The 20480-nt window shown below is 46.6% G+C and overlaps 1 protein-coding gene across 1 annotated transcript in view; it reads right to left on the bottom strand.

The window, feature by feature from the left end:
* The window catches only part of LOC124607488 (beta-1,3-glucan-binding protein-like), a 128483-nt gene extending 109832 nt beyond the window's left edge, over positions 1-18651 (bottom strand). Inside the window, exon 1 of the mRNA XM_047139860.1 lies at positions 18458-18651. Coding sequence (XP_046995816.1) covers positions 18458-18578 — 121 coding nt within the window. The 5' untranslated portion in view covers positions 18579-18651. The remainder of the gene's footprint in view (positions 1-18457) is intronic.
* Positions 18652-20480: the final 1829 nt, after the last annotated feature.

Raw genomic sequence — 20480 nt, 5'->3', positions numbered from 1 at the left:
ACAACAAGAGCACACAAGAAAATGCAGTACACCCAAGGGCGCTCAGAAATTCCGAGGGTCAGCCTGGAATTCGAACGCTAACGCTCGCTTAGGTGAGACAGCAGTCGGCCCAACCACTGTCGATCCGATGACAACCCAGCTGACAGTCAATGGACCCACCGACAAGATAACGTCCGCTTCGCCCCACCAGCACACAACAGGGAGTTCAGTGGAACAATGTAGAAGGTATTGGCGCCCACAACCATTTATACATTGACCTGTCAGACTACACACCGTGCTGGACAGCGACAACACGATGAGGAAAATACACTGCCTGAATTTACGTTAACGGCCAGGGCAGGTAACCGGAACGTTAACGACCACAAGGCAGAAGATTCCACCGGTCCACTTCAGTTCAAATAACCAAGTACAGTTAAACTCCACCAGTGGGTGGCTAAAATTTGCCAACTTGAAAACACACGCTGTTGCTCGCGGGAATGTCCCAACTGCCGACAACGAACTTCAAACGACACAATGTGGACAGTCGTGACTTGCAGGTAGATTAAGTCAAAACTCAACTTTCATGTCCAGGATCGGTAGCCACGAACCTCGCAGCAATCAGAACAGCACCACAAACTCCGACACTGCTTAGAGACCGCCAGCGGGCCCAACCAAACAACGCGCAGCGGAGATTTCATCGCTGCTCCACGCCAACCGACCAACTGCCCAGGCCCGGAAACGGTGAAAGGACCAAATATACGTCGGAAGATGAGACGACCAACCGAACGACCAAACAACGGTCGTCCCGCACGGCACCACCATACTACGGCCATTCGATCCAACGATCTATCTTGCCAACTGCGGGACGTGCTCAATGTCGCAATTCTCAAAGGTGTCGAGCAACACATATCCGCCACAACACCCGGCGCCTTGTCGTCCGACCATCTGCTGGTCACCTACGAGATCGACATCGAAGGCACAGCAATACCTACCCGCCGCCGCTGCTACAAGAAAATGAACAAGAGCTGTCCCAGAACGAAGTTCTCAGCCAGCTGGAGGACATGCTAGACCCTGACACCTTGGGTCCCGACACCGCAATGGAGTTCTTCAATTGTTAGCTGCTACGAGCTGCAGAAGTAGCCACACCAGGATGTCCACATCGGCAGCAGGACCCCCCCCCCCCCCCCCCCCCCACACACACACACTCACATTACACACATTGTGGTGGCGATCAGAAAGAACAAGACTTTCCGCGAGTGGCAGCTCACACACCAGCCGGACACCAAACGCCACCTAAACGGCATTAGGCGAGACATCAAGGCAGTGGTCGAGGAACACAGAAATCGGTATTGGGCTGGCATGGTGGCAACGCTTAATCCACAAGACGGTAGACGGTAGCGTGTGGTGCGTCGTCAAGAGCTTCCTTCGTCGGCGATAACGCATCCATGCGCTACAGGTCGGCCAGAACGTCGTCTACAGCCCAGGCGAGAAGGCCAGTGTGCTGGCAGTAACAGTTGTTGAAAACTTTATAGGTGTTGTTAACGTGTCAGGATTGGCGAGGAAGGGAAATCAGTGGACACCCGTTGAGGTGAAAAATCAAACATATTTTAAATGCATGGATGTTTAATGCCGTAAAAAGGAAAGGCAGGCCTAGAGAAGCCGCCGAAACTGAATGGGCTGCTGCAGGAGAGGAGAGCGTCTGCTCGGGTCGGAAGCTGCCAGCAGAAGAGAGCGGACGGCGTGTCCACTCCCAGCGGTTGGCCGCGGTTCCACCCCCACTTGACCACGTCCAAACCTCCATATTGTTCGGCAAAATCGTAGATGCGCAGTTCGGTAGCGTTACCTCGTCAGAAACGCTCGAATTTAGCTGCTGATGGTTCAACACGGGAGTTACAAAGTGGTTCTGTCCGGTTTTGCAACGTGACGGATCTGCGGCAACTAGCCGCCAGGCAGAAGGTACTGACGGACATCAAGTGGAAAATAAAAATCAAATTTTATACCATCAAATCCATTCAGTATCGGCCCCGACTGTACACTGTTGACGATGTCGTCGACCTGGATCACATCCGCCATTTGGAGGAAGAGCTACCGACGCATCCGGCAGCAAGGGAGGACGACGAAATCGCTCTCGTCGTTGAAAAAGAGGTGGCGGAACAGCTGCGGTCGCTGGACACCAAGAGAGCGGGACAAGCTGATGGCGTCGACATCACCTCCTGCATAACCTGCAGGCGATAGTCCGTCGGATTCTGACTGGCATTTTCGACAACATCCTTCGGTCTGGAGTCTTCCCTTCTGTATGGAAGCACGCGGAAATCGAGGCAGCACCGAAGACAGACAACGATGCTCGTCTGGCCATCGGCTACAGACGCAGCAGCCTGCGTCCGTCCCTCTCGAAGGTGTTCGAGCGGCTCTACATCAAGAGGCTGCTGCGCCACGACGAAAAGAGGCGTTCACTCCCGACGAGCAGTTTGGGTTCAGGGGCGGACATTCCACCACCCACCAGCTGCCACGGCTGGTAGAAGAAGCCATGCGCGCACTGGAGATGCGAGAGAACCTTGGGGCGGTGCTAGTCGATGTTTGCAGGCCCTTCGTGTGGCACAACTGCCTCGTATACAAAATCTTTGCACACGGGGAACCGACTTCGCACGGAGACCTGATCCACTCCTACCTCGCCGGACGGACATTTCATGTCTGCACAGACGGCGGGAGATCGACGCGACGGCCATACGAGGTGCAGTGCTGCAGGGGTCGGTGCTCGGCCCACTGCTGTACTCCTTTTACAATGCCGACAATACCAACTTGAAAAGTATTCCCTAGACGCGGAAATATGTAAATAACTACTTGTTACGGTCCACTTCCCACAGAACGCCGTAACCGCCTGCTTCGAATTAAGTATTTACCTGTCTTTGGGGCAACTGCTTCTAAATGTGACCAAAAAGCACTAAGTGCTTCCTTCAACCGTGAGCGTAGCAGCAGCACAATGAAGAAGTTAATAGCGGTAATGGCAGTATTAATCGAAATAAATGGCATCTTCCTAATCTGCAATGGTATTTCTCGATCTCAGAAATTTCTTGAAAGAGTGAAAATTTCAAAACGGCTTCGAAGTGACGTTATGATGTCTAAAAGCATCTTTAAATCTCGCCAATATGAGACTAGCATATTTTCTGTGTCAGAAATCTGCTAATAAATAACCAGTTAACAGACAGGAAGGTAGGAGACGAGATACTGGCAGAAGTAAAGCTGTGGGTACCGGGCGTGAGTCGTGCTTCGGTAGCTCAGTTGGTAGAGCACTTGCCCGCGGAAGGCAAAGATCCCCAGTTCGAGTCTCGGTCGGGCACACAGTTTTAATTTGCCAGGAAGTTTCAGTTAACAGACAACTTAATTTTCTCACCGTGTCTCATTTGTAAGCTACGACATCACACTGGCACTAGCAAATGAGCCCCTCAGTAGCGGCAAGTCTCCCTTCCGCAGTCGTGCGGCTCGGCCGTCTGTTGAGGTCCCTGCCGCTGTGCTTGGCGCGTACGCGGTTGTTTACTTCGTTTTAGGCTTCGCCAGTGCTTGCGCTTACGAAATAGAATGGCTCATTCGTACCGACAATCTACTTTCAAGATCAGCTTTAATAATGAATTTGCACTACCGAAGGCATTCGAAATAGAACGATTTAAACGTGAAGAAATTAAAATTGAACCATAAGATATGACTGGCATCCACTTATCTATCACAAGCAGTGTGGTCTACGTCAAACAGATCAACGACACGGTGTGCGACAAGATGGTGCGCCTACATAAAGATGGAGTTAAATTTAAACATTCAGGCGGCCATGCCGGAACGATAGCAATTGATCATGCGAGACTAGGATTGAGAACTGTAAGAGCATTTGAGGTTCCGGCGGAGATCGTGGTTAACACGTTACAATCGTATGGACGGGTACTTAGTCGCATAGCAGAAAAATGGACAACCTTTACCATGTAGCCGGTACTTATGGTGTGCCACAAATACGGATCGAGCTATCAAAACATGTGCCATCTTATCTCACAATTGGAGGCTGCAGAGCTATAGTCATTCACGATGGTCAGTCGAAAAGTTGCTCAGGTTATGGTCAAGAAAGCCACTTTCGCTCAGCGTGTCTCCGACGAAGAATTGCACAGATACCGACAGGTGAAACTGTAGCAACATCTGTGGCGACGTCTATCCCTCTCACATATGCAAATGTGTTCCAGAATGACGCCCCACCGAATAGTGACAGCGCCCAACAGCTGGACAGGCCAGTCGAAAAGCCGACGACTGCGGATGACGAAACGAGCATGGTGGCGGCGGCGACGGTCCAGCACATTTTCCAGTCATTCAGTCATTCCAGCATGTACGCACGTTTTTAACGAGTAAAGCTACGTTCAGACGGCTCTGTCTGAAACCAGACGTCCAACGGCGCTTGCCATACATCGGATACCAACGACCGGACGACAAATGGTTCAAATGGCTCTTAGCACTATGGGACTTAACTTCTGAGGTCATCAGTCCCCTAGAACTTAGAACTACTTAAACCTCACTAACCTAAGGATATCACAAACATCCATGCCCGAGGCAGGATTCGAACCTGCGGTTCCAGACAGTAGCGCATAGAACCGCTCGGCCACCACGGCCGGAGATGGCCGGACGACACAGCAATCCTATTGAGAGGAAGCGTCCTCAGATCAATTGGCAAGTAGTATGGCGATCGATACTCCACGTTTCCTTAGACACAGAGACATGTGCAACGTGGTACCTAACAGTTAACGGTAGAAATGTCAGCCGATCCAGACTCCATGCGATTCATATTGTAAGGTTTTGAGCACAGAACAACAACTGTGTAAGCTGTTAAATGTTTTTGGTTTAATGTTGCAATCTTATTACGGAAATACAAGCATTTACACATTTTACAATGTGACAATGTTACGACAGTTGTCAAACGTATGCATCTCATCCTCATAAAGTGAAATAATCCTAAACACAAGAATGGTAAATTTTAACTAGAAGTTTCTTTACAAAATCATTCTTATAAGTACGTCATGATGTTGGCCAGCACTAAGATAAATCATCCGATTCCAGTCCAAAGTTCGGTATTATTTAGGATGACAATCAAGTCTACGGAGGATGGTTAGTTTTGTGACAAGTTGAGCAAAAGATTACCCAACGTTTACAGTGGACACAAGCTGGTGAACCAACAAGTTTACGCCTCTGCTCGCACTATTTACCTTAGCTGCGATGAGCCGTCATCTGCATGGCTGCTCTCGTCCTCTGAAATTCCTATAAAAACTAATTATGCCTTTGCTGATTTTTCCAGCAGAAACTCTCCCTATGTTTCTCGTTATGCGAGAAAGCATGTACTCATCCCTAGTCTTGGAATATGGCGATATGCACGCGCATGGCTGGAGCAGCATTGCATATTATAATGTCCTCTCAGTCCTCGTAAGAACTATTAACTAACTGGCTGGTTCGTTTTTCCACAGTGTTCACACAAATTTCTCCTCTGCATCGTACAGAGAATTATGTGCCCCGTTCTGCACTTGACGCCAGTTCGGATGAGAGTCCCCGAAAATTTTACTCTTGTCTTTCTCGCAGCCGAACTGTCTTCCCACCTGGGTTCTTTCGTTCTCCACATCACAGCTTTTTTCGACCAATAGGAGCGTTCCTCTTATTTTGTGGAAACACTCTCTGCCAATCGCAAGAGCTCTACCATTAAACTGCGTCGAAATCTCGGCACTTTACTCCTTCCTAGTTCTTTTCCACCAATCGGACGTTTTGTGCCCAGTCCAGACGCCTGAAAGTTATATGCATGGATCACATATGGACCGCTCGCTGTTCACGTGCGCAACTGCATCACTGTTTTTGTTCATATCCATTTGGAATTCCGAAACACAGATTTGTAAAACTTCTTTCTGTCCTACTTCTGGTGGCCCATTACTTACTCTCCAGTATGCGTCACCTGTCCAGTCGCTGACTGCTGCCATGGGACACCCCCTAAGAGGTTTTTGTGGTGCCTCCCGTGGTGCGGCCTCTGCTTCTGCCTGCACCTGCTTTCACACAAAACGTTCCCTCTCGCTGCTTGTTTCACTTCTGCTCATTAACATGCATTAGATAGGAGTGGAGTGTTAATACCGTCGATTGTCATCCCTTTTACATTACATACTTATAGGCAAATCTGCTCATTACCGCCGAAGTAAGTTAGGTGTCATATTCACCTTCCCGCTGCAATGTATAAAACATTTATGTAAGATGCGAAATTGACCTTCAGTTATTCTGCCACCTTGCAATATGACAGAATCACCATTGTGCTCTCAGTGCCAAACTCTGGACAGCGATAAACAGCGCCTCATATGCGGCCCCTCGGCAGAAGTGTGGCGTTTGGCGACACAAATCATCGCTTTTTTTCTCCAAATGGGACAACACAACATTAAACCAGGGATTATATTCTTCCCAGATGGGACTTACTACCCACGTATCAAAACGAATGCCGTAACTTGGCTTCAAGGACAGACGATGCTCTATTTGTTCAGAGATGGCCCAAAGAATTTGGTGGACTTTCGGACCTTTTTACAGGAACGACATCAAAAGATTGTGAACAATCCGAAATACCGACAGTATTTCTCTAAATTCCTACGGAGTGCGTTTCAAGAGCCCCGCATAGCTGGGACGTCCAGAGTAGGAGCAGTTTGAGAATTCCACGTTTTTACTTAAAATGTTGAATGCAACTGAACTTTCTTAAACTGCTAAGTGAAATTGAACCTACTGTATCTTTACTTGTTTTTATCATTTCAACACTGACCTACAGAATTTTCCCTGACAAATACAACTCAAACTTATCTTAATCATTTATGACCCAGAGTATACAAGAGCAACGCAATCTGACTGCAAATAATTAACACAAAAGAATGGCCCTGAATTAGAAGAAATGCTAACAATAAACTACACTTTTTCATGACTCACTTACCTCACAGAACATCTTCAAGACACGAACTACAGCAAATACAGCAAGCATACAGCCAGCTAAATAAAAAGATTTTAACTTCTATAGGCTCCAAGTACTAATTGTCATGTGGTTAGCGAAAGAAACATTTTGTTGGAGAGCTAACAATGTATGTAGCAGATTTTATCTTACTCATGTGACACCCAGTTCCAAAATTATATAATCATCAATAATTCCATTTCCCAAACATTAGGAGATACATCAATCATCATTTTACAATCCATGTCCAACCAGTACTAAATCTCCACGGAGGACACAGGTCCAAATCGTCCGCTCGCGCTAACACTGCTAACCTCCAACACTGGTAACTATTAACACTCAACTGCGAGTCCGACCAGCCAGAGTCTCTTACAGAGGGCGCACAGTGCTGTCAGTGATATTAATGCAGTCTATAGCGCTGCCAACATACAAACATATAAATAGGCTACTTACAAGTTAAATTATCGATGCGAAGAAAGCATGAACAGAAGATATGAATCGGTGGCTACATTGTACTTACGAGAACACATACCCGCATGGAAGAACAGGGGTGGATTGGAAATATGTTTCTCCATTGCGATGTGTGATTTTTTTAATGTAATGCGAGAATAATGTTCAGTTTAATACCTTCAAGCAATACAGAAATATTATTTGTGGTATGACAAGACAGTAGTTACCGAAATTTAACTTCACATACATGTTAAACACTACTGGCCATTAAAATTGCTACACCAAGAAGAAATGCAGATGATAAACGGGTATTCATTGGACAAATATATTATACTAGAACTGGCATGTGATTATATTTTCACGCAGTTTGGGTGCATAGATCCTGAGAAATCAGTACCCAGAACAACCACCTCTGGCCGTAATAACGGCCTTGATACGCATGGGCATTGAGTCAAAAGAGCTTGGATGGCGTGTACAGGTACAGCTGCCCACGCAGCTTCAACACGAAACCACAGTTCATCAAGAGTAGTGACTGGCCTATTGTGACGAGGCAGTTGCTCGGCCACCATAGACCAGACGTTTTCAATTGATGAGACATCTGGAGAATGTGCTGGCCAGGGCATCAGGCAAACATTTTCTGTATCCAGAAAGGCCCGTACAAGACCTGCAATATGCGATCGTGTATTATCCTGCTGAAATATAGGGTTTCGCAGGGATCGAATGAAAGGTAGATCCACGGGTCGTAACACATCTGAAATGTAACGTCCGCTGTTCAAAGTGGCGTCAATGAGAAAAAGAGGTGACCGAGACGTGTAACCAACGGCACCCCATTCCATCACGCTGGGTGTTACGCCAGTATGGCGATGACGAATACACGCTTCCAATGTGCGTTCACCGCGATATCGCCAAACACGGATGCGACCATCATGATGCTGTAAACAGAACCTGGATTCATCCGAAAAAATGACGTTTTGCCATTCGTGCACACAGGTTCGTCGTCGGGTACACCATCGCAGGCACTCCTGTCTGTGATGCAGCGTCAAGAGTAACTGCAGCCACGGTCTCCGAGCTGATAGTCCATGCTGCTGCAAACGTTCGTGCAGATGGTTGTTGTCTTGCAAACGTCCCCATCTGTTGACTCAGGGATCGAGACGTGGCTGCACGATTCGTTACAGCCATGCCGATAAGATGCCTGTCATCTCGACTGCTAGTGATACGAGGCCGATGGGATCCAGCACGGCGTTCCGTATTACCCTCCTGAACCCACCGATTCCGTATTCTGCTAACAGTCATTGGATCTCGAACAACGCGAGCAGCAGTGTCGCGATACGATAAACCGCAATCGAGATAGGCTACAATCCGACCTTTATCAAAGTCGGAAACGTGATGGTACGCATTTCTCCTCCTTACACGAGGCATCACAACAACGTTTCACCAGGCGACGCCGGTCAACTGCTGTTTGTGTATGAGAAATCGGTTGGAAACTTTCCTCATGTCAGCACGTTGTAGGTGTCGCCATCGGCGCCAACCTTGTATGAATGCTCTGAAAAGCTAATCATTTGCGTATCACTGCATGTTCTTCCTGTCGGTTAAATTTCGCGTCTGTAGCACGTCATCTTCGTGGTGCAGCAATTTTAATGGCCAGTAGTGTATTATTCCACACTATTTTTGCTACAAAACCCTATTTTTGAAGCCGGCCGCGGTGGCCGAGCGGTTCTAGGCGCTTCAGTCCGGAACCGCGAGACTGCTACGGTCGCAGGTTCGAATCCTACCTTGAGCATGGATGTGTGTGATGTCCTTAGGTCAGTTAGGCTTAAGTAGTTCTAAGTTCTAGGGGACTGATGGCCTCAGATGTTAAGTCCCATAGTGCTCAGAGCCATTTGAACCATTTTGAACCTATTTTTGAACATAATCTCCGTTGAATGCGACGGCGGTAACGCCACATTACTGGGAGTGTCTGTATGCCCGCATGGTACCGCACTGGTGGTGGACGCCAGGGCTAATGTGTTGCAGCATCAATAACCTTCCCATCATCTACGTACTGGTCTCCGCGGAGTGCATCCGTCATTGGTCGAAAGAGGTAAAAGTCGGAAGGTGCGAGGCCCGGGCTGTCTGGTGGATGAGGAGGAACGGCCCAATGAAGATTTTTGCGCTCCTCTCGAGTGCACAGACTGCTTTGCGGTGCCGTGGAGAAGGAGAAGTTTGTTTTCATTTTTGTGGCCACGAACCTGCTGGAGCTGTTTCTTCAGTTTCCTGATGGTAGCGAAATACACTTCGGAGTTGATCGCTGCATCATGAGTCCCAGAAGACCGTCACCATGACTTTACCGGCTCAGGGTGCAGCCTTGAACTTTTTCTTCGGAGGAGAGTCCTCTAGCCATCCCTGCTTAGCCATTTTGCACTTCCTGTCGATCTCATTTTTGAGACGTTTATGTTCCTTTTTACCTGCTTCACTTACTGCATTTTTGTATTTTCTCCTTTCATCAACTAAATTCAGTATCTCTTCTGTTACCCAAGGATTTCTACTAGCCCTCGTCTTTTTACCTACTTGATCCTCTGCTGCCTTCACTATTTCATTCCTCAAAGCTACCCATTCTTCTTCTACTGTATTTCTTTCCCCCATTCCTGTCAATTGTTCCCTTATGCTCTCCCTGTAACTCTGTACAACCTCTGGTTCTTTCAGTTTATCCAGGTCCCATCTCCTTAAATTCCCACCTCTCAGGATCTATGCACCCAAATTGTGTGAAAATGTAATCACATGTCAGTTCTAGTATAATATATTTGTCCAATGAATACCCGTTTATCATCTGAATTTCTTCTTGGTGTAGCAATTTTAATGACCAGTAGTGTATGATTATCGAAATCCTCAACAGATTCAACCTGCTTTCACAAAAATGTGTTGTATTACTTATTGTGCTCCCCTCGCACAAATCAAATGGTCGTGCGAGAAAGTTGTATATAGATTTACAAGTCGTGTTAGATGTATAGTGTCACATGCCGCCAACTGTTCTACCACTGCAGTACTAGTAATTAACATCTTCTGGAAACCTTCCTCCAAGTTTGTCTTAAACTTGAGAACAGGACTTGAACATTTGCGGGTCTGAACCCAGACTGCTATGCAATCAATTGTTACGAGTAATCGCTACATTCCTTTACACCAAAAATCGGAAGATCATTGATTCTCTGACCGTAAATGCTGCTCTCTTCCGGTGAGCACTTTTTGCTGTCGCAAATCTGCTGAGACGGATCCTCAGGCTGTCGCCATGTTGCCCGCCTGTCCTGCCTGGAACGGAAAACGCGTCTCCACAGCCTGACCACATCCTTGAAGCCAGAGCACGTTTTCCTGTTCTGTGCGTGACTGTCACTTTCCTTTACATGTTATTGCAACAAACGTACACGGATGTCTGACACAACTGCCGATACGTAAGCGTAGCTGAAAACTACGATCCCGCTAACCGCTTCCACTACTGTCTGAAAAAAGTGAACACAATCGACATGCCCTTTGCTTAAATTATTTCTGTTTATTGTCAGAAACATTTCCATTGGTTGATGGTGACGTCACTGATATTTTGGACCTGTATTGCGCGAAGGTTGTGTTGGATGACAAACAGGCGCCATTTGCAATTAGTTGAACGTCGCGCAACATTGGTGACACGTGTCTATAAAGATGTGCGCGACAGAAACAGTGGTCGTATGTGAAGTTCAGAGCACGATCCGTCGCTTGAAACCATGAAATATGTCATACATTCACTGTCTAATATCCGACGTTTACGACGAAGGAAGACTGAGTGAACCGGTGTTTTGTAGATGGTTTCCCATTTAGCGACGATCAACAGCCCGCATCTCGTGTTCGTGCGGTAGCGTTCTCGCTTCCCACGCCCGGGTTCCCGGGTTCGATTCCCGGCGGGGTCAAGGATTTTCTCTGCCTCGAGATGGCTGGGTGTTGTGTGCTGTCCTTAGGTTAGTTAGGTTTAAGTAGTTCTAAGTTCTAGGGGACTGATGACCATAGATGTTAAGTCCCATAGTGCTCAGAGCCATTTGAACCATTTTTGAACGAGCAACAAAATAATCTAGGTAAGATGTGACTCAGAATGTGCCGGTAAAGAGTAATAGCAAATCAGAGATTAGGTTTCATGCTCTGTTCGTTTCATAGACACACCGTGTGGAGATCCACGAGGATGTGAGAGGTACCAGACAAACAAAAATACCTAAAACAAATTGCGAAAGAACTGATTTGTAATGTTCCTTCCACAGATTCTAAATTAGATGGTCCTCAACATTGTGAAAAGCAGTCAAATTCAAATCTAAGTTCTTCGTAATTGTAATCCTAGATATTTAGTTGAATTGACAGCCTTTAGATTTGTGTGATATATCATGTAACCAAAATTTAACAGATTACTTTTAGTATTCATGTGGATGACTTCTCACTTTTCGTTACATAGGATCAATTGCCACTCCCACAAAAAGAAAAGGTGTTTGACACAGTCCACTGGTGTTTGAACGGTTGTGTGTGAACTAGAGCGCAACACAAGAAGAAAAACGAAGGATTTATGTATTTAGTTCTCCTCTTGGTGCAATGAATTCCTCTTCCTCAGCCCATCCATTCTCCCCCCAACCGGCAAATTTTTTGTAACTGTATTTCTTTCATACCCTATGCTTTCACGTTGTTCGCTTACAAGAAATCACATCTGATCACGTTAAAGGATTACATAGTTATGTCATCTACTTCCTATGTTTCACTGGCAGTCACAGTTTAATAAATGTGTGAAAAATGCTAAATATTCCGTGTAGTTGATGTTAAGTATAATTCTGGCCGAGCATACGCCTAAATTTGTTTCGTAAGCTTCCAAAAATTACACTAAAATCTGGAGGGGCGGTTGGGGGGAGAGGGGGAAGGGGAGGGCAGAACTGTCTCTCAACAACCCTTTCATCGAACCAAGACAGTCGTCGTATCCTCTGTTTGACAGTTTGTTGAGCTACACTGCCGGTGGTATATTGCAGAATTTTACAATTCAGTCTCTGCCTATCGAGTAATATTGCCGTTCCGTCGTTTTCGAGAACGTGACAGCTCCCAGAGATGTCACTAAAATTTCATGCTGTTTTGGTTTTCATTACTAGTGCAAGAAACGGCATGTTTTTTACTTCCGAATGATGCATTTGGGTTCATAAATGATACAAAAACATCTCTGCTATGTATCACTATGTACTTTGTTATATGCTCTGCAGTCTACAACTGTGCTAATTAAACTGTGCAATGTGCTTTTGAGAATCTACGACCGATGCCGGCTTGGTATACTACATCCATGTTTACGTTGTACCGATGTGGGAGGAGAGGGATGTCCGAGGAACTGGCGACTGACTCCCCGTACCGATTGTTGGACGCTTCCTTTGCTGGTACACAGTAAGGCCGGTTACGAGGAAACGGCAGAGAAATGTTAAAGGACTTTAATTTGGAGCTGTTCTGCAACGATTCACAATCGTCTTCATTGTAACACGACGCCGAAACCACGACCGAGCCAAAGGAAATGGCTTAATTTACTACAGGCAGCTTCGGGTGCTATACACCAGATCATTTGTTTATACAGGCTGGTTCAGCTGCACCTACCGATGTTTTTGCACGCAACCCACAAGGTTATACCTCGCCAAGCGAAGAAATAAAAAATTATGCAGCGACTGCAAAGATCACAGTATTTCCTATCACACTCGGCTACGTAATGGCTGAATAGTCTGGGTACTGTATAATAGAATAGAATAGGTTTAATATAATCACAGAATCGTAATAAATGAGAACTCCGCAATGAATAAAAAGTTTGTGTTTCTGTTTCAGACTGTAGGACGGGGAAATTGACCTCATTTGCCGCCCCCCACCCCACCCAATCCCATCTCACCCTTGTGGACGCCTATCATTGTACCTCAGTCTGGCATCTGATTTTCCTATAACTAGTTTTCCATGGACATTCCGCCGGCCGCGGTGGTCTAGCGGTTCTAGGCGCTCAGTTCGGAACCGCGCGACTGCTGCGGTCGCAGGTTCGAATCCTGCCTCGGGCATGGACGTGTGTGATGTCCTTAGGTTAGTTAGGTTTAAGTAGTTCTAAGTTCTATGGGACTGATGACCACAGATGTTAAGTCCCATAGTGCTCAGAGCCATTTGAACCATTTGAACAATTTGAACCATGGTCATTCAAATTTAGGTCGCACTGGACGATTTTATAGTTGTTTCAGTTAAGAGCGATTTATTGCTAATAGCGTTGTGCAACAATAATGGACGTCTTGGCTTTTTTGTATGAAATGTGTTATATTTATTTGCGTTCAAAGTCATCTACCATGCCCAGCAGAATTCGTCGATACTCTGCAGGTCGTCTTCCAGAGCTGCAACCATCCTGCAGGCAACAGCAACGTCTGCGAAAAGCCGCAGGGAACTTCGAGCGGCATCCATTGGATCAGTTGTATACAGGGTGGTCCACTTGTCGTGACAGGGCCATATATCTCACGAAATAAGTGTCAAACGAAAAAACTACAAAGAAAGAAACTTGTCTAGCTTGAAGAGTGAAACCAGATGGCGCTATGGTTGGCCCGCTAGATGGCGCTGCCATAGGTCAAACGGATATCAACTGCGTTTTTTAAAAATTGAATTGGTTCAAATGGCTCTGAGCACTATGGGTCTCAACATCTATGGTCATCAGTCCCCTAGAACTTAGAACTACTTAAACCTAACTAACCTAAGGACATCACACAACACCCAGTCATCACGAGGCTTTTAAAAATAGGAACCCCTTTTTTTATTATATATTCGTGTAGTACGTAAAGAAATATGAATGTTTTAGTTGGATCACTTTTTCGCTTTGTGATATATGGCGCTGTAATAGTCACAAACATATGGCACACAATTTTAGACGGACAGTTGGTAACGGGTAGGTTTTTAAATTAAAATACAGAACGTAGGTACGTTAAAACTATCTTATTTCGTTTGTTCAAATGTGATATACCTTTGTGAACATATTTGTGAGAACGCATGCTGTTACAGCGTGATTACCTGTAAATACCACATTAATGCAATAAATGCTCAAAATGATGTCCGTCAACCTCAGTGCATTTGGAAGTACGTGTAACGACATTCCACTCAACAGCGAGTACTTCGCCTTCCGTAATGTTCGCACATGAATTGACAATGCGCTGACTCATGTTGTCACGCGTTGTCGGTGGATCACGATAGCAAATATCCTTCAACTTTCCCCACAGAAAGAAATTCGGGGACGTCAGATCCGATGAACGTGCGGGCCATTGTATGGTGCTTCGACGACCAATCCACCTCTCTTGAAATATGCTATTCAATACCGCTTCAACCGCACGCGAGCTATGTGCCGGACATCCATCATGTTGGAAGTATATGGTCATTCTGTCATGCAGTGAAACATCTTGTAGTGACATCGGTAGAACATTACGCAGGAAATCAGCATACATTGCATCATTTAGATTGCCATAGATAAAATGGGGGCCAATTATCCTTCCTCCCATAATGCCGCACCATACATTAACCCGCCAAGGTCGCTGATGTTCCACTTGTCGCAGCCATCGTGTATTTTCCGTTGCCCAATAGTGCATATTATGCCGGTTTACGTTACCGCTGTTGGTGAATGACGCTTTGTCGCTAAATAGAACTCGTGCAAAAAATCTGTCTTCGTCCAGTAATTTCTCTTGTGCCCAGTGGCAGAACTGTACACGACGTTCAAAGTCGTCGCCATGCAATTTCTGGTGCATAGAAATATGGTACGGATGCAATCGATGTTGATGTAGCATTCTCAACACCGACGTTTTTGAGATTCCCGATTCTCGCGCAATTTGTCTGCTACTGATGTGCGGATTAGCCGCGACAGCAGCTAAAACATCTACTTGGGCATCATTATTTGTTGCAGATCGTGGTTGACGTTTCACATGTGGCTGAACACTTCCTGTTTCCTTAAATAACTGAACTATCCGGCGAACGGTCAGGACACCTGGATGATGTCGTCCAGGATACCGAGCAGCATACATAGCACACGCCCGTTGGGCATTTTGATCAGAATAGCCATACATCAACACGATATCGACCTTTTCCTCAATTGGTAAACGGTCCATTGAAACACGGGTAATGTATCACGAAGCAAATACCGTCCGCACTGGAGGAATGTTACGTGATACCACGTACTTATACGTTTGTGACTATTACGGCGCCATTTATCAGAAAGCGAAAAAAGTGGTCCAACTAAAACATTCATATTTTTTTACGTACTACACGAATATGTAATAAAAATGGGGGTTCCTATTTTTAAAAAACGCAGTTGATATCCGTTTGACCTATGGCAGCGCCATCCAGCGGGCCAGCCATAGCGCCATCTGGTTTCCCCCTTCAAGCTAGACGAGTTTCGTTTTTTGTAGTTTTTTCGTTTGACGCTTATTTCGTGAGATGTTTGGCCCCGTCACGATCAATGGACCACACTGCATACAGGATGAGTCAACTGCCCCTACTGATGTAGTTTTAGGAAGCCCGCAGTGTTATATCTCGACTTCAAAAACCGCAAACTAGATTTTCGTATTCTTTCGCCCGCTACGCGCAAACAATTAGACCTATCGAAAAAATGAACAGCTCCTGTTTGGAGGGAATTTAATGTAATCAAATTTTGTACTTGGATATATTTTCGCTAGGGACCGTAATTTTTTAATCATTCAAGATCCCCAGTCCCACGCTCAGCCCCACCGGTCAGGACTGTTAGTCTGTTTTTCATACCACTCCCTCCTATCAATGGCCGGCCGGGGTGGCCAAGCGGTTAAAGGCGCTACAGTCTGGAACCGCGCGAACGCTACGGTCGCAGGTTCGAATCCTGCCTCGGGCATGGATGTGTGTGATGCCCTTAGGTTAGTTAGGTTTAAGTAGTTCTAAGTTCTAGGGGACTGATGACCTTAGAAGTTAAGTCCAATAGTGCTCAGAGCCATTTGAACCATTTGAACCTCCTGTCAATGTACAAAAATTTGAGACTGTACGAATTATTTCCCACATTCGACTTATTTTGTGCTTCACTGACTAGCCTTATTACACCACTGGCTTAGTCGAGCATCACTGACAAATTGTAGAGTTGACGTTTATGTAAATTTTACCTAATATTTTTCGGAACTTTAACAGCCGAAAGTAAAAGGTTTGATTTTTGTATCCGTCAGGCCTTCTGGCTAAGAAACTACGTTGCCTGTAAGTTATAAATTTGGATCGAACTGTGAACGTAATTTGTTTCAGCGTAATGTTTTCAAAAGTCGTTTTTCTCTCATTGCACTCAAGGGTATGTTTAATAATGTTAACGAAACAAACGACTATGCTGGCGGCGTGATAGCCCACTCAGTAGAGACCAAAGAAGATCGAATATCAGGATTAGTTCGTGTAGTCGGAAATTTTATACAATTGTGGCAGGTAATGCGCCAACAGCCTTGCCGCAGTGGTAACACCGGTTCCCGTCAGATCACCGAAGTTAAGCGCTGTCGGGCTGGGCTAGCACTTGGGTGGGTGACGTGACAATCCGGTCTGCCGAGCGCTGTTGGCAAGCGGGATGCACTCAGCCCTTGTGAGGCAAACTGAGGAGCTACTTGATCGGGAAGTAGCTGCTACGGTCCCGGCAACTGACATACGGCCGGGAGAGCGGAGTGCTGACCACATGCCGCTCCACATCCGTATCCAGTGACGCCTGTGGGGTGAGGATGGCACGGCGGCCAGTCGGTACCTTCGGGCCCTCATGGGCTGTGCGGAATGAGTTTTAGAAGGTAATGCCACGAACAACATACTAGAAACCCGACTAGTGAGAGATGAGTGTGGGTGAGGGTGTAGGTATTTTTTTAAGGTCATTTTTGGACTTTTTTGTAGAATAAGTCGAATACTACGGCCGCTAGAGAAACCGTATCTCAGTACAAAACGTAACTACATGAAATATTCTACAAAAAAAGGTCTTGTTCATTTTTTCTGTAAGACTAATAGTTTGTGCGTAGCTAGCGACTGAAAATGAGAATCTTACGCGTGGTTTTTGAAGGCCAGGTACAGAATTGAGGGTTGCATAAAACTACATCGGTAAGGGCAACTGAATTATCCTATATTGAAAGCTGTAGTGGCGCCACAACGTGCCCTTGCGGTATGTTTACGTCTGTCGATTTCGTCCCGTTTAGGATTAAGTACTGAGTGCTAATATGTCCTGAATCCAATCAGAAACTCTGGTCCGGTATCTGGTAATCTCGTAGGTTGTTAAACTTCCTTGCAGATTATAACTGTGTGCCGGACCGATACTCGAACTCGGGACCTTTGCCTTTCGCGGACAAGTGCTCTACCATATGTGCTATCCAAGCACGACTCACGCCCCGTTCTCACAGTTTTACTTCTGCCAATACCTCGTCTCCTACCTTCCAAACTTTACAGAAGCTCTCCTGCGGACCTTGCAGAACTAGCACTCCTGAAAGAAAGGATACTGCGGAGACATGGCTTGGTCACAGCCTGGGGGATGTTTCCAGAATGAGATTTTCACTCTGCAGCGGGGTGTGCGCTGATATGAAACTTCCTGGCAGATTAAAACTGTGTGCCGAAGCGAGAGAACTTGCCCGCGAAAGGCAAAGGTCCCGAGTTCCAGTCTCAGTCCGGCACACAGTTTTAATGTGCCAGGAAGATTCATATCAGCGCACACTCCGCTACTGAGTGAAAATCGCATTCTCGTACGTTGTTGACTGACCTGTAGTACTGAGTAGTGATTCAGCTGCTGAGAATTTTTCCGGGTTGTATGGCCGTGGTCCATGGAACTCTTCAATCCCTGACGTTTCATCCAAGGCTACGTTGGACATCTTAAGATGTCCAACGTCAGGGATTGAAGAGTTCCATGGACCACGGCCATACAACCCGGAAAAATTCTCAGCAGCTGAAACATGCGGTCGTAAAAGCCATCATTGTATGATGAATAGTGATTGCCTTGTGAAAGTCAAGCAACATGGCATCAACCGGGGCGCCGGTTGACGGCCGCAATGCGAGGCGCCTGGGCGGCTGGCTCACCTGGTATGGATATCCGGAGTCCTCGCGGCTTGAGGGCTTCTATCATCGGCTGCGGGACGTCGTAGAACGGAGAGAAGGCGGCCGCGAGGCACAACAGGAGCGGCAGTACGAGAAGAGGCATAGTGGCGGCTGCGGCTGCGGCTGTACCCAGCTGCTAGCACCGATCTGCCCGGCTGCCGGCTGACGAGCCCACTGGCAAGCCACATAAACCACATTTGGCGCTTCCGACTTCTGTCTTCCCCATCCACCCATCCACCTTCCTTCCCCCCCCCCCCCCCATCCCAACCGGTTGTATCCGGAGGTCAGAGGGGACCGGAGGAAACTCACCGAAGTAACAAATAGAACTTCTGATGATCGGGTTAAATGATGAGAAAACCATAGTTTCCGACTACTGCCTACCATCCAGGTACTCGCAGTACTGTCGTTCGATACGATGAGGAGGTGGCGGCCCTTTAACCAAAGATAACAGCACAGATTTTTCGTAATTCGTGTTTGAATATACAGGGTGTCTACACCGAAATTTATTGGTTGCATGTGAAGATAGGTTTTGAAAAAATTACAACAAAAGATCAAAACACATCCACCTGAGCCCCTCCGGTGACATGAATTTCGAGTTTGTTTCCAATTTCCTTCCGGGTTCGCTGCAACATGCCCGAAGAAAAAGAATCCACAATGAAAGAGAATCCAACAGTGTGATGTCAGGAGGACGTGGAGGCCAATTCATGGGTGCACCGCGTCCTAACCCGCGTCCTGAAAATGCATTTAGAGCTTTCCGAACATCCAGCGACTAGTGAGGTGCAGCACCATCTTGTTGAAACCAAAGGTCTGACTGCAAGTCTTCAACCTGGGGAAAGAAAGATCTCCAGCATGCCCTAGGTACGTCGTTCCTTAAACAGTTGTTTCAGCAAAGAAGAATGGTCCAATTATCTTGTAACACGCGAGGCCACACCAAATGTTCACTATCAGGCTCTCTCTTATCATTTCCCTGACACTGTGTGCATTCTGCGACCACCAAATTCCAATGTTATGCGTTTCACAGTTCCAGACAAATACACTACTGGCCATTAAAATTGCTACACCACGAAGATGATGTGCTACAGACGCGAAATTTAACCGACAGGAACAAGATGCTGTGATATGCAAATGATTAGCTTTTCAGAGCATTCACACAAGGTTGGCGCCGGTGGCGAGACCTACAACGTGCTGACATGAGGAAAGTTTCCAACCGATTTCTCATACACAAACAGCAGTTGACCGGCGTTGCCTGGTGAAACGTTGTTGCGATGCCACGTGTAAGGAGGAGAAATGCATACCATCACGTTTCCGACTTTGATAAAGGTCGGATTGTAGCCTACCGCGATTGAGGTTTATCGTATCGCGACATTGCTGCTCGCGTTGGTCGACATCCAATGACTTTTAACAGAATATGGAATCGGTGGGTTCAGGAGGGTAATACGGAACGCCGTGCTGGATCCCAACGCCCTCGTATCACTAGCAGTCGAGATTACAGGCATCTTATCCGCATGGCTGTAACGAATCGTGCAGCCACGTCTCGATCCCTGAGTCAACATATGGGGACGTTTGCAAGACAACAGTCATCTGCACGAACAGTTCGACGACGTTTGCAGCAGCATGGACTATCAGCTCGGAGACAGTGGCTGCAGTTACCCTTGACGCTGCATCACAGACAGGAGCACCTGCGATGGTGTACTCAATGACAAACCAGAGTGCACGAATGGCAAAACGTCATTTTTTCGGATGAATCCGGGTTCTGTTTACAGCATCATGATGGTCGCATCCGTGTTTGGCGACATCGCGGTGAACGCACATTGGAAGCGTGTATTCGTCATCGCCATACTGGCGTATCACCCGGCGTGATGGTATGGGTGCCATTGGTTACACGCCTCGGTCACCTCTTGTTCGCATTGACTGCACTTTGAACAGTGGACGTTACATTTCAGATGTGTTACGACCCGTGGCTCCACCCTTCATTCGACCTCTGCGAAACCCTACATTTCAGCAG

This window comes from Schistocerca americana, chromosome 3, assembly GCF_021461395.2.
Source record: "Schistocerca americana isolate TAMUIC-IGC-003095 chromosome 3, iqSchAmer2.1, whole genome shotgun sequence".
Classification (NCBI taxonomy): Eukaryota; Metazoa; Arthropoda; class Insecta; order Orthoptera; family Acrididae; genus Schistocerca; species Schistocerca americana.
This window is presented reverse-complemented; position numbering and strand designations above follow the sequence as displayed.